Source organism: Microtus oregoni, unplaced genomic scaffold, assembly GCF_018167655.1.
Source record: "Microtus oregoni isolate MIOR12 unplaced genomic scaffold, Mior012 000005F_ref0000423, whole genome shotgun sequence".
NCBI classification, from domain to species: Eukaryota; Metazoa; Chordata; class Mammalia; order Rodentia; family Cricetidae; genus Microtus; species Microtus oregoni.
Window position 1 is genome coordinate 16,613,303 of NW_024543064.1, and position 14,627 is coordinate 16,627,929.

Genomic DNA, 14,627 nt, shown 5'->3' on the forward strand with positions numbered 1-14,627 from the left:
TTAAAAAATAAAAAGGTGGGAGCTGGAGAGATGGCTCAGAGGGTAAGAGCACTGGCTGCTCTTCCAGAGGTCCCGAGTTCAATTCCCAGCAACCACATGGTGGCTCACAACCATCTGTAATGAGACCTGGTGCCTTCCTTGCCAGAAGTACATTGTATGCTTAATAAATAAATCTTTAAAAAAAATAAAAAGGTGTCTGGGCTGGGGATATAACAGTGATGCCGCCGGGTGGTGGTGGCACATGCCAGCACTTGGGAGGCAGAGGCAGGCAGATCTCTGTGAGTTCGAGGCCAGCCTCATCTACAATAGCTAGCTCCAGGACAGGCTCCAAGGCCACAGAGAAACCCTGTCTCGAAAAACAAAACAAAACAAAAACAAAAAACACTGTGATTCAAAGCTTGCCTAGCATGGGTGAGGCCATAGGTTCAGGTCCCAGCACTATAAAACAAGCAAGCAAACAAAACACTTGTGGGATTAGGCATGTAGCTCAGTTGATAATTGTAGCTCTTCATTTAGTAGTGATGCAAATATAATTCAAGCACTTAGAAGGGTTAGGAATTCAGCAAATGCATACATGAGATCTTGTCTTTGGGGTGGGGGAAAGGAAGATTCTCAGCTCCTTTGGGAAGTGGGTAATATACCACAAATACATTATGTTTAGAAAATAACTATATCTTTTCACTTCTAAACAAATTAAACTTTCAGCCAAGAAATAAATCTTTCTAAAACTTATTAAACATATTTTAGCTTTGTCTTTCATCAGTTCTATTTGGTTTTTTGTTTTGTTTTGTTTCAAGACAGGTTTTTCCTTGCTTGGCCTGGAAATCACTGGTCTCTAACTCAGAGATCGGATCCACCTGCCTCTGCCTCCTGAGTGCTGAGATTAAAGACTGCCCAGCATTTTCCATGTTTTTATCTTTTGCTTGCATTCATTCTCTTAATTTTTTTGCCTAAGTAAACCTTAGTATGAAAGAGCTTTTAAAAATACTTTCAAGATTTTGATAGCTTCCAAATTTCTCCTATATATTCTTATCAATAACAGTATCTTTTTTTAAGAACAGAATTTTCTATGTAGCCAAGGCTGAACTTGATCTTGGCATCTTCCAACTTCAGCCTTTCATGTAATTGAGGGTTATAGGCATGCACCACTTACTATACTTAGCTCAATCAGTGTCTTTATAAGAATTTTTAAAATGAAGTTTTAAAAGCAGAAGCAAAAAAGACTGCCCTTCCTTTTTTGCTATATTATTCTTTGTAGTACAATAATCAGGAGTAAAAAAAAATGTATCTTCTGTTGAGTACCATTAGTAGTAGCAAAACAAATGATGAGCTACTTATAGCTTAAACAGATTTGCTTATTGTAAGGCGTCTAGCTGGAGAAAAGGAAATGATAAGAATAGGAAGGGTAGACTAATTGAGGCTCAATGGCCAGTTGAAAGTGCTTTTGCTTTTCTATTTGATTTTTCTTTTTTAAAGTATGAAGTGTCTCTACAAGAAGAAACTTTATTTTTGCTAAGTTGGGAATGTCATTTGAGAGAGAACAGCTAATGGTATTTTGAATCAGAGTTTCTCTGTATAGCCCTGACTGTCCTGGAACTCACTGTGAAGAAAAGATTAGCCTCAAACCAGAGGAATCTACCTGTCTCTCTCTGTCTCCTGAGGGCTGGGATTAAAGGTGTGCCCCATCACTGCCCAGTTTAAAATGTTATTCTGAAACTGTGTTTGTTTACTGTTATGAGTTTTTTCTCTCTTACTTTTTCTAAATATGATTTAATATTCTGATCTACATGGTTCTGTGGGGGAAACAAACCAACAATGACGATATTTTTTTTTAACCCACAACACTTTAGGAATAAAAATCATACCAAGAGTGAACATTTCTGATTTAAATTGTAGGACCTGTGTTCCCAAGATTAGTTTTCAGATTAGGTTTAGCATTTTGGTCTTCTCATCATGCTTATGTGCTGTTTCCTAGGGGCTCAACATAGCTAATCATACACATTGTATTTGTCTAAGAAGAACCTTCTAGAACCTAGTGGTTCCTTTAGATGAGCATAGGAAAATAATCTTTAAAACTGTTGTCTGCCATCAACCATCACATTCTGTTGTCAAAAGTCACTGCTTGTGTTTCATAGACCTGAAATATTTTTGAGGGCTGTAACTTTTTTACAACTCAGTGCTGTCATGTGGGGATAGTTTAAAATAAACTGTCCATTGAAGCTTGCCTCAGTTCAGACCACTGTGCGATGTGTTTTCCTACTTTGAAAGACCACACTGATCTCCTTGCAGTGTACCAGGAGCCTGGAAGCACATGATCATGGTGCCTGTCTTGGTAATAGACTGTACAAGACAGTTGTTGATGATATTTTCTGATTGAATTTAAAGCTTTGATTCTTGAAGTTCTCCACAGTACCATCGAGGAGATTTTTGTTGTATTTTGTTTTTTTAAGCCAGGCCTAGTATATAACTTAAGGTAGAATTTCCCCTACCATCCTTCCACAAGCATGTCTGTCTGCAGTTGGCCTCTTGTGTCTTTACTGAGGAAGCACTGGCGTATTCAGTCCATCCTATCTTCTGTTTATGGTTAACAAAACTACTGTTGGTGCTGAACTTTGAGTTACATCCCCTGCTTTGATGAGGACAGTATTTTTACTAAGATTGTCAGTCATTTGCTTGTTGTAGTTTTACATAGAAAACTAAGAGACTTTGATGCTGAATTGTTGCAGTTTCAGGTCCTGTAGTCCTTGTCAGTCTAGCAACAGTTACTTAACAGACATTGGAATCCATCTCCCATCCCATCCAGACTTACTTAACAAGACTGGTAGCAAGAATTTAGGAATTAGAAATATCATGTACTTTGCTCAACTGCCTTTCAACAAGGATCAGCATGTGAAGTTGAAAATTCCTGACCAGAATTTGAAAGATGATGTAATACCCTGGGCCTTGATTCCAGAAGGAGTGCTCTGATATGGGTTTACTAGTTGGTGGTAAATTCTTGAGTCGCCAACTATTAGGCCTTTATGTCCAGATAATATCTTAATTTATGGAGTAAGGTCCCTGAGTTCTCCTCTTTCCTTCCACAGGGCAAGCAGGAGGACTTCAAGACGACAGTTCTGGAGGGTATGGAGACGGCCAAGCATCAGGTGAGGGTGGCATTAGATGCTTGCCACTTTAGCAAGAGCCGCCAAGTCAGGGAGTAATTGATGCTTGCAGGTGTTTTTGGCTATGGTATTCTCATTGTAGCCAGAAGCACAGCAGTAATGTAACCCACAGGACAGAGTAGTATAAGTAGAGAGCGTAGCCAGAACATAGGCAGGCAAACTCTGTTGAAGTCCTCAGGCCGATCTCAGCCCTCCATTCTTCTTCATGTTTTTGAGGAGATGGCGGGTACTTTTCTCGGGAATCATGGGACCTTTAAAGAGAAACATAGTACTAGACACAGACAAGAAGCCATGGACTCAAGTCTTAAAGCTGAGATATTTATTCTAGGACTACACTCTAGGTGGCATCTTATAGGTGTAATTGTTGGCGTTGGGTTCTTTTTCCAGTTAATAGTATGTAATCTCTTTACAGTTGAATTATTTTGTTCTAGGGTAAAAAAAAATCACCCTTTAAAAAAGCATATTCTAAGGACTTTCTCTTTTCAGACCAAACTATGGATTTTTACTTCTAGGAAAGGAAAAAGTAAAGGATTTATAGGGCCATCATTTGGAACAATTAAGCTTATTCCAAGAATTGGAAATAACATGTTTGTGTTTCATCCTTTTTGTCTTTGAAGAATGTGTGTGTGTCTGTGTGTGCCAGGGCTCAAAGCTGGTTTATTTAGACTCTTGGCTAAAATTGGAATACTTATTGCTTACTGTTGAAGGCTGTCGTCTCTCATTAAATATAGATTATTTGTCTGTTGCAGTTTGTGTCTAGCAGGCTCAGGACATATTTGTGTTTTATTTTGGATCAGGAGTAGTTCCTTGGAGATAGAACAGTTGGTAGTTAGTGGTCAAGGGGATTTGAATTGTTGGAAGTGGAAATCTTTCCATACTGACCCAAGGACCAGAGGTTTATAATCAGAGAGAATACCCTAACTGAACGATGCAGGAGATCTTCTTTGAAACATGATCGGGGACAGCCTCTAGAGTCTTAATCTCAAGGAAACCAAGTTTTCTTGTTTTTTTGTTTTATGAAATGTTCCTCTTTGCTTAAATAAACAGATTATAATGTATTGCTGATAAACAACAAACTGTCATGTGAAACTGTAGAGCAGGTTCTGGCTGTTGTCAGGAGGGAGGTGAATGTTGTGGATCCTCCAAACCCTTTCTTAGGTTAGATCTTGCCATGTTCAGAAGTATGTATACACACATGACATAATCAGAATTTAAAACATGCCTAAGTCGTCAGCATTCTTCTCCAAATGAAGCCAGGCACTCTTGAGGGGTTTTTAATTATCAGGATTGTGTCTTGGTTTCTTAAAATCCATGTTGCTGTGTGTCTTCTAAATCTTAGAGCTGGAAGGGAGCTTGAGGCCATCTTGTCTGGCTTCCTGCCTTCAAACAGTAGTATTGTATATCCCTGTTTATGAGTTAGAGCCCGAAGGAAACCCAAAAAAGCTTAATGAGCTGGCCAGCAGTAAACCAGCAGCTATGAAAAGGACCCAGGGACTTCTTAGAGTATAGACTGCTTTGTATACTGAGGGCAGTATACTTACCCTAAAGATAAAAAGTGTAAGTATGAGAACTCATGACTTTGCTTTTTTCTTCCTATCTTTACTCTTTATTTTAAAATCATTGTAGTAGGACTTGATGCACCTCTGCTGATTTTAAGAAAAGACTTTATGTAGATCCCATGAGGCTTTTGTTCTCACTTTCTGCTTGGATTCTCTTTTATTTAAAGAACTATCAGAGGCAAATGATATGTGGAGGCCTTCTTTCTCTAACTTCTCTGTAACTAGTCAGAATGCCATTTACATCTCATAAAAATCAGGACAAAATAATTTTGTGGCATAAAATACTCAGAGTTCTACCTCCCTCCTTTCTTCTTTTCTAGTTGACTCACCCTGCGAAATCTAGGTTGTTTCTTTAAGAAAAGAAAATTTTGTACGTCTTCTGGGACAGCATCAGATAATTGCAGTCTGGAAGGAAAGCCATTCTAGAGCTTAACTGTGAGGGGTGGGAGACAGGACTGAAACTAGGCAGACTGGGGCTCTTTAAAAATTTAAACAGCATCTTTGTGACATTTCTAGAATAATAAATTGTGTTAAGCTCACCCAAACATATAATTGGAAACTATTCCAGAGCCAAGTGCAAATAACTTCTGAATTCTATGGTTACTTAAACGGGACATTATGCAAGTCAGCAGGTTTCCTGTAAAGGAGATAGATCTGTGTGAGTTGTGAGAGTTTTGATTTGTCTTGTTGGCAGTTCTGAGGAGTGTGCCAAGCCTGCATGTGCCAATGGTGGGCCTGTGCTCTTGGGCAGTCACCTCAGCGCTCACTGAGTGTTCCTAGGGGCTGTGTTAACTTGAGAAGTTGGTATTGCAGTGTCAGTTCAGGAAGATAAAACTGTAAAGTAATATTGTTTCTGATGTGTTAATACCACCTTTTTAGTTTCTTTAACTGCATTTGTATAGTAATTTTGATTTCTGATTTAGAGAATACTTGGAAATTTCCATGCCAAGTAAATAACTTAATTGTTACCTACACCTCAGATGCCCAAAGGTGTATGAGAATTTGTTTTGTTTTCTCTAAGAACACTTGCATCTTGGAACCAAATGTCATGAAATTTTGGGAAATTATTTTCCACATAGTTTTTCCTGCCATCATTAAAAAATTATCCATTGTAGAAATGTTAAGTAATTGGCCACTTTTTAAGCATATAGGATATAATAGTATAGCTAAGAAAGAAAATTATTTTTAGCAGGCTAGAAAAGGTTGTATTGATGTTTTGTTTGGGTATGTGGTGGGGTTTTGCCATAGCCCAGGTTGGCCTTAAATCTAATGATCCTCATGTCTATGACACACATCACTGTGGTCAGCTGAGAAATGGAATTTAATGAAGATTTTAGAGAAATTGTTCATTTTCATGATAATAGTATACACATGGACTAGACAGTATTTGGTTCAAGTACTAAACAGTAATGAGTAGATAACTAACTGTTCATTATAAGAATTTAAGATATTTGGGGTTTGATTTTTGTTTGTTTTGTTGTTGTTGTTCAGTTGTTTTGGTTTTGGGGTAGTGGTCAGGGACATCAAAGCTGTATAATTTTAGAAAATTCTGCCCTGCTAACACTTCACCTCTACCATCACCTCTTTCTCTTGTAATATCACGTGCCACCGGAAGCAGTGTAGTTCTTATTTTATCCCGTAAGGAACATTTGTTCTGACAATCTTTGATTTTGGGTTGGAGTTAGTTAAATAGGATTGTTGGTTTTACTTAGTAATGTGCAACACATGATTTTTTGCTCTTACCATCTAGTGGTAGATAGTGCTTCTTTCTGAGAACAACTGTTTTTAATGTGTAGCCTCTGTCAGCACTGGGCAGTTTTACTTGGCCTGTTTGTTAACTGTTTAAGTAGTGATTGTCATTTGAATGTCATTATGGAAACAGATCCCTTAGAGTAGTACAGTCTTCAAGTTAAATTTGTACCTGCTGTGTTTTTAATTCTAGTCTTTACTTCTAACTTCTTGTTTTAAGACCTTAAAATATTAAATATAAATATTTTTGTCTTGCTTTGCTTCCTACTATAGTACTTAACGATACTGAATTCAGAAACCGTTTCTTGTCCCTTTCCTGTTTTTGGAGTAGAAGCTGGTTGGGGATTGAACTTAGGGCTAGCTAGGCATGTGTACTACTCTTGAGCTGCACCCAGGCCTGTCTGGCTGTTGAAATGCCAGGTTAGTGTTTTTAAGGTGTTAGAATTGTAACTTCAGGGTGTGCCTGGCTTTTCAGGAATCCCCTACAAAGATGAGTTTTCCCGCTAGCTTATAAAATATTTAGAAGTAAATTAAGATAATTTTAGAATAACTCACTTTGTGTGTAATGTATGAGCACACTCCGTCGTGTGTAAGCAGCACTTGTATAGAGTGAAGTAGTTCTAATGTTGCTGACAGAAAAAGTAAATTCTTGGCCTTCTTCTGACTTAACCATTACAGTTTGCTTAATTCTCTACTCTCTTGTCAACTCTCCATAATAGGGACTAATACATCCTGCTCTTGATGAGATTGTGTTTTTCTATTTTTGAGTTTTCAGCCTTTGACTTTTCGTTCCATGCTGCAATCTCAAATGAAGGCTTGTGACCACATTCTTCACTCCTTGCCTCTGTAGTGTACTTTCCTTTAACTTGTATTTTTCTTTAAATTTTATTGTATGTTATCTATGACGCTCATTTTAATTAGAATATAATTTAGTATTACCTGTTCAATGAATGAAAATGTTCTAAATGACTTGTTATAAAGTAATTCATTTTAAACTTTAAACTTTGAGATGTTAAGCTTGAAATAGTGCCTGAAATTTTAACCTTTGAGGCAAAATTTATTTATTTATTTATTTTGTTTTTTTGAGACAGGGTTTCTCTGTAGCTTTAGAGGCTGTCCTGGGACTAGCTCTTGTAGACCAGGCTGGCCTCGATGAGGCAAAATTTAAAAAAACAAAACACTTTTAAGGTAGTATCAGTCTATGAATTAGGCAGAGCTTTATAGATCCTCTTCAGGCAGAAGAGGAGTTAGAGATTTCATCTTCGCTGCTCTGTGCCCACTTGCACTGTTCTAGTGCTCCTCTGCTTCCTTTGCCAGGTGTGGAGGGTGCAGCTTTTCAAAGCAGACTTCCCCATGACCGGATGACCTCTCAGGAAGCAGCTTGTTTCCCAGACATCATTAGTGGGCCCCAGCAGACACAGAAGGTTTTTCTCTTCATCAGGAACCGCACAGTAAGTATCTATGCCTCCTTTTCTTTCATTTGGATTTTGAAAATTACCCATGACTGTTATAGGGAATACAGAAAACAAAAAAATAGGACAAAAAAGTTTTGTATTTTTTTTTATCCTGTATATAACCATTGCCAGAGGTAAATTGTTTTTCCTTTGGGTATTTAAGATTTATTTTTATTGTTTTTGATTTTGTGCATGTGTGCTTGTGTGCATATTTGCATGTCTGTGGAAGCTGGAGCTCTAGGCAGTGAGCCATCTGACATGAGTAGTTTCATTTCTACACGTTGGGATTTTGTATGCATGCATTTTTTAGGATCCTTCTCATGCCTCATTAATATATTAAGAATATACATTGAAACATAATTTGTCTCAACTTTTTTTTGGGGTGGGGTTGGGTGGGGAGAAGTGCTGGAGAAAGATCGACCCAAGTTAGTGCTGTAGTTTCTGGCTAGCAGTTGCTTTCTGCTGCAGTGATGGTGTCTATTCCTTGACTTTTGGCTACATCTGTCTACTGACTTGACAACTGAAGTAGAGCTCGGACCTGGGCTTTATTTATTTATCCTAGCTCAGGATGGAAAGTGGAAGGAGCTGAGGTCAAAGAGCTTGAGCCATGGGTATGGAGTGGCTGCATTCTTCTTTGATTGTAGCCACTTCAAGAAGTGGAGTGTCTATGTAGCGCTAGCCATATCCCTTTGTAATTGGTTTATTTTTATCTAACCAAATTAAATTCCTTGGTTAGGACTTAATTTACAGAACAGGTGTTTCTTTTTCTTTTTTTTTTTTTAAAGCAGAATTTAAATATGATGGTATTCATCCTGCTGTGTATTTTGTAAATATTTGTATGTATATGTATGTGTATGCCTGTTCACTTTGAGAATTCCTGTTAAAGCTCACTGAGAACCATTGACTATACTATAATCATTTCATTCTTCAATCTGCAGGCTTTGAAATAATTCAGTGTTCCTATTTGCTTCTTAAACATACTATTCTCTTGACCTCGGGGTGTGTTTATTTTCTCCTGTATCTCTGCCATGTAGTCAGATGCTTTCCGACTGGCCATTATGTGAAGTCCTCTTGGTCCTTTTCCTCTAGGGGTCTTCTGTACAGTCACTGCATTATCATACTGCAGACCTTACCTCCTCTGAGCTTCCTATCTTGTACCTCCTCTTGGTGGTCTTAGAATTAGACTCATGGTGTGGTCTATGTTTGTTTTTCATTGGGCCCCATTCACCAACTCATTTAGCTGTACAATCCTGAACTGAGGAATCATCACCGATACTTTTTGGCCCCTGAATAATTATAATGATTTTTATCTGCTCGGTATCTGGAATTACATAAACCCCAAGCTTAAATCCTAGCTGCTTCCTACTGGTTATTAGGCATCTTTCTTCTTTAGACCAAATAGTCTCCAGCTTCTATTGAAATTCACTAATTTGGTGCAGCTTTGTATCAAACAGTAGTTTCCTTGTCAGCATTGTAACCCTCACTCTTTACATGAAAATAAGAAACTCAAAAAAAAAAAAAAAAGAAAAGAAAATAAGAAACTCATAGTTAAAGTCTTAAAAGGTGATCTTACAACTGATCAGGTGACGTGTCTGTGGGCATGTAATACAACTTATGTCATTTAAATATAGTTGCAGTTGTGGCTGGACAACCCAAAGATTCAACTGACATTTGAGGCTACTCTCCAACAGTTGGAAGCCCCTTACAACAGTAAGTACTGTGCTTGCTGGAGAAGCCCTTTAGGGGCCTTACAGCTTTATTTCATCTTGTGATGTACATAAATGACCTTTACAAAGTTCCATTTTTGTTTGTTTTCCTGATTTGTAGATTGTATTGATGCAGATTTCTAAATGCTTTTCCAGATCTATTACCTCACTTGGATATGTGGAATACTTTTGTACTTGATTGGCTAGTTACCTGATTATCTTTCTGTTTACCACCAACAAAGTTTTAGGAAGTTTTTGCTAAAATATATGAACATTGTTCATGCCTTGCAAAGGTTTGTTCTCTATTTTATCTATAATGTAATACCATTTTTAAAATGTCAGTTTAGCCAGGTATGTGAGCACATGCCTATGACCTAAGCATTCAGGAGGTGGAAGCAGGAGGATTAGTAGTTCAGGGAAAGCCTCAGCTATGTAGCAAATTTGAGACCAGCCTCAGCTTGAGATTCTGTCTCCAAACAGCAATTCATGTCCCTCCCTCCCAAATTTAATTTCTGTGTTGAAAATTTTGTACTATGTTATAGCCTAATAGTTCTGTGACTTAGTTTGCTAAAGGCATCCATCACATGATCAAGGGCCACATGAATTGTGTGTAGTGTGACTTGACGTTGGAGAAAAAAGCATTAGAAGACATTCCTGTTTAAACTGTGGGAAATATAAACATGCTTTTCATTTGCTTCACAGGTGACACTGTGCTGGTCCACCGCGTTCATAGCTACTTGGAGCGCCATGGGCTCATCAATTTTGGCATCTATAAGAGGATAAAACCCTTACCAAGTAAGGGTTCATCCACCAAATGAACTAAGTGGTTTTTAGTAATACTTTTAGTCCTGTGTTTAGTATTCATGATACTATGACATTTTACTTTTATTTATAAGGTCCCACTAGTGAAAATATTCCCGATCTCATAAATTAAATTTAAAATAAGGCAAATCAGCCGGGCGGTGGTGGCGCACGCCTTTAATCCCAGCACTTGGGAGACAGAGGCAGGCAGATCTCTGTGAGTTCGAGACCAGCCTGGTCTCAAGAGCTAGTTCCAGGACAGGCTCCAAAAAACCACAGAGAAACCCTGTCTCGAAAATAAATAAATAAATAAATAAATAAATAAATAAGGCAGATCTACATTTCCTTGGATTTCCTATTTGAAAAGGTCTTAGGAAAAAGATTAATTTCTAATTTTTAAAAATTGGAATTAAAAAGCTGTTAGAAATGTGAGAGGGCCGTTGGGCACACAGGGGTTTTGATGCTTTCCTCCTGTGAGTCTTTTCTCTTCCTGAGTATTTGCCCTTTTCATGCTGTTTGAATAATGTCTGCCAGGTATCTAAGAGACAAAGATATTCTGAAAAGAATAGAAGAATTTTTCAGAAAGGAATACTAAGTTAAACAGAAGTAAACTCTTAAAGAGAATGGCTCACTAGTACAGTCGTGAGTGGGTGAACGGACCTTCCAGAGGTTAGACCACAGAATTTCACATTCCGGATTAATACAATTCAAGCTTGTATATTTGGTTATAAGCTTATAGTGTTGAATTAATTTTTACAAGTTTCAGACATTTGTTGTTTTCACAGTTTTTGCAGTTTGAAAGTAACTGAATTGTTTAAGACATTTTGTTAAGAAACCAGATGTTTTCATGAGGGAGAAAATACGAACTCCAAACTACAACAAAATACTCTAATTTTTTTGTTGTTGTTCTTTTTTCCCCTCCTTTTTAGCTAAAAAGACAGGAAAGGTGATTATTATAGGTTCAGGTGTTTCCGGCTTAGCAGCAGCTCGACAGCTACAAAGTTTTGGAATGGATGTCACACTTCTGGAAGCCAGGGTAAGAGTTAGACTTGGGATTAGAGGCCTGACCTAATGGAAACAGAAGGAGTACCTGTTGCAAATTAAAGAATTGGACAATTTGTGTTTATCAAAACTGATTTCTGTGGTGTAATAGAGTATCTTTGGATACTGCATAGTGGGTAAAGTTGCACCTGTAGCTTTTACTTACATCATGATTGTTTGGTGCTGGGAATCAAACTCATAGCCTTACACATAGTAGCTAAATAAATATTCTACCTTTGATCTAAGTTTAGGTAGAGAGAGTATTTTTGACAATAAATCTTCAGAAAATGATCATTTTTTTTTACCATTAGCACTCTTTGTCTTTTTCTCTGTTTTAAAATTTGTAATTATGTATTTTATGCATGTATCTGTGTGGAGGTATGCACATGTGAATGCAGGTTCCTAAGGAATACAGAAGGCGGCATCAAATCTCCTGAATTGGATTACAGTTGGTTTTGAGTAATCCAGGGTGGGTGTTGGGAACTGAACTCAGGTCCTCTACAAGAGCATCCAGTACTCTTAACCATTAAGCTGTCCCCAGCCCCTAAAGTTAGCCTTTCAATTTGAGGAGTTTATAAACTAACTTTTTGTAGACAACAATACCTTTTTGGTGATAAATTATATTGTTTGATAGACAGGGAAAAGGAATTATCTTAGGTAGACACAGTCTTTTAGAACATGGTAAAACCAAGAGAATTGGTTATATTCATTATTATGCCTGCATCTTGAAATGGAAATTAAAGGTAGAAAGGGTTGTTGGCACATCTCTTCAGAAAGCTGTTATGAAATGGTTTTCATAAATCATTTTTCATATTTTATCTTCCAGTGGCTTAAATATTTTTATTTAAAAATATGAATGAAACCTTACTTATTAGCAATCTAAACATTTTCAAAATTTTATAAAATCCTTAGAATAGTATATATTTTATTCAAAATTGCTTTTCATAAAGTGTAATTTTTTTCTACTTCTTAAATAGAGGTGGGGAAATAAAAATGCTTTCCCTAATACACTTATTTGAAAAATCTTTTAACATCAGAGAACTTTTTTGTGTGTACTCTGTATACTGTGCATTAAGAGTAAAGGAGTGCTTTACAGGCCATATGTAATTGTTCCCACATGGATTATATTTTAATTTGTAAGGTTTTGTTTTGCTTTTTTTTGTTGTGTTTTTGAAGTTTTCAGAAAGTACTTTGATACTTTCCATAATTTTATCACTATAGCTTAGTAAAGTTTTTCTATTCTCAAAACTTTAATTGCTAGACATAAGCCTAGGCCTGTTTAGGAGTAAAAGCTAAGTTAACAGTTTATGTTCAGTACACATGGTTCCTGGGCATCAGATTGCTTGGGAGAAGACATTTATCAGAGAAGTCATCCAGCAAGAGATCCAGTTACAACAGCCAGTGTACCTGTAGTCCAGACAACTTGGACTTATGTGAGCCCACTAATTTAAAACCAGCCAGTGACTGTAGTATAAAATGCAAGCATCAGAGCGTGGTGGTAGAAAGTTGATGTTTAGTGTTGGAATTTATAAGCATAGATTTCCACTGAGTGGGCCTTGTGCATTCTGCACAGTTAGAACAGTTGGGCAGGTTGTGTAACCTTCCCGCTGGCAGCCTTATTTGATGTCACTTCTGACATTCATGCTGTTTCCACCTTTCTTTCCCTCACTTCAGGTTATAATTGGTTTGTGTTTTGTGCACATAGTGCTGTTTATTGATAAATATAAACTCAATACATTTCTTCTTATAATTATGGAAAGAGTAAATCCTGGTGTACTGACTTATGTGGTTAAAACAGAGTAACTGACTATGGTTATTTGATTTCTAAAAACAGGACCGTGTAGGTGGACGAGTTGCTACATTTCGAAAAGGAAACTATGTAGCTGATCTTGGAGCCATGGTGGTAACAGGTCTTGGTAAGTAGTTCTAGTTTGATACTGCAATACACAATCTAAGACAGACCTTAAATTTAAACCAATAGTTAGTTTTATAATATACTGATTATGGTGTTGTGTTAGTTTTCTTCACCAGTAACACACCACAGACAATCATAGGGACACACACCATAGACAGCCATAGGGAGACACCACAGACAGTCATAGGGACACACCACAGACAGACAGTCATAGGGACACACTATAGTCAGTCATAAGGATACATCACAGTCAATCGTAGGGACACACTGCAGACAGTGAATCATAATGAAAGAAATTGAGCCAGACTTGGTGGTACCCCTTTAATCCCAGCACTCAGGAAGCAGAGGCCGGTGGATCTCTGTGAGTTTGAGGCCAGCCTGCTCTACAAAGGAAGTTCCAGGACAGTGAGGGCTCTTATACAGAGAAACCCTGTCTCAAAAAACCAGAAACAAAAGAAAGTTTATTTTTCTTATAGTTGTGGTAGGCCAAAGAGACAATGATCTGATAGTCTTCTTGCGATAGCCTTGAGGTACTTTGGGTCACATGACAAGACACAGGGACTTTAGGTTTGTAGGTGCCTTTAGATTTCATCTTCTAAGTCTAGTAAGATTCAATCAAGGGACTCAAGCTTGTCTATCTTTTTGTTTGTTGGTTGGTTGGTTTTGGTTTTTTGAGACCTTGTTTCTCTTTGTAATCTAGCTGTCCTGGAACTTACTCTATAGACCAGGCAGGCCTTGAAGTGGGAATTAAACTCCAGGTTGAGTATATTCAATTATAGCAGGTCCTTAATCTCCTGTTAGTAGGAGGTAAATTGCCTAATATCCATTCTGAAGACTGAGAAATAAATTGTACATTTTTCCTTTGATATTGGGTATCTTTTTTTTTTTAGTTCAAAGAAATTAAGGAGAAAAAGACAAGTGAACAATGTTGTTTGGATCATTTCTAACATGACATTGTTTATAATGGCACAGCATTAGAAACCACTTTAGAAGATTAAATTGCTATACAGTAAAGCATGTATATCCACCAAGAATAAGGTAGCTCAATAGCATAACATCTTGTTTACAATGTATTCTAAGTTAAAACGTTAATAGAATGGGTTATAATTTTTTTATGTGAAGTCTGTAATGCTATACTCTTAAATCCCAGGATTTGTAATTAAAATGTTAATTTAGAGGATTATGAGTCATTTATTTAACATTTTGGGGTTCCTCTGTGTACTTCTGGCTATCCTGGAACT

At 37.3% G+C, this 14,627-nt stretch overlaps 1 protein-coding gene across 4 annotated transcripts in view; it reads left to right on the forward strand.

Annotated features, from left to right (window-relative positions):
- The window catches only part of Kdm1a (lysine demethylase 1A), a 51,338-nt gene that overhangs the window by 18,561 nt on the left and 18,150 nt on the right, over positions 1–14,627 (forward strand). For 2 of the 4 annotated variants that reach the window (XM_041652678.1, XM_041652679.1), the window contains exons 3-8: positions 3,084–3,143; positions 7,787–7,920; positions 9,555–9,633; positions 10,332–10,424; positions 11,360–11,466; positions 13,306–13,387. In XM_041652678.1, the coding sequence (XP_041508612.1) occupies positions 3,084–3,143; positions 7,787–7,920; positions 9,555–9,633; positions 10,332–10,424; positions 11,360–11,466; positions 13,306–13,387 (555 nt within the window). The remainder of the gene's footprint in view (positions 1–3,083; positions 3,144–7,786; positions 7,921–9,554; positions 9,634–10,331; positions 10,425–11,359; positions 11,467–13,305; positions 13,388–14,627) is intronic. The other 2 variants (XM_041652680.1, XM_041652681.1) reach the window with 1 other exon arrangement.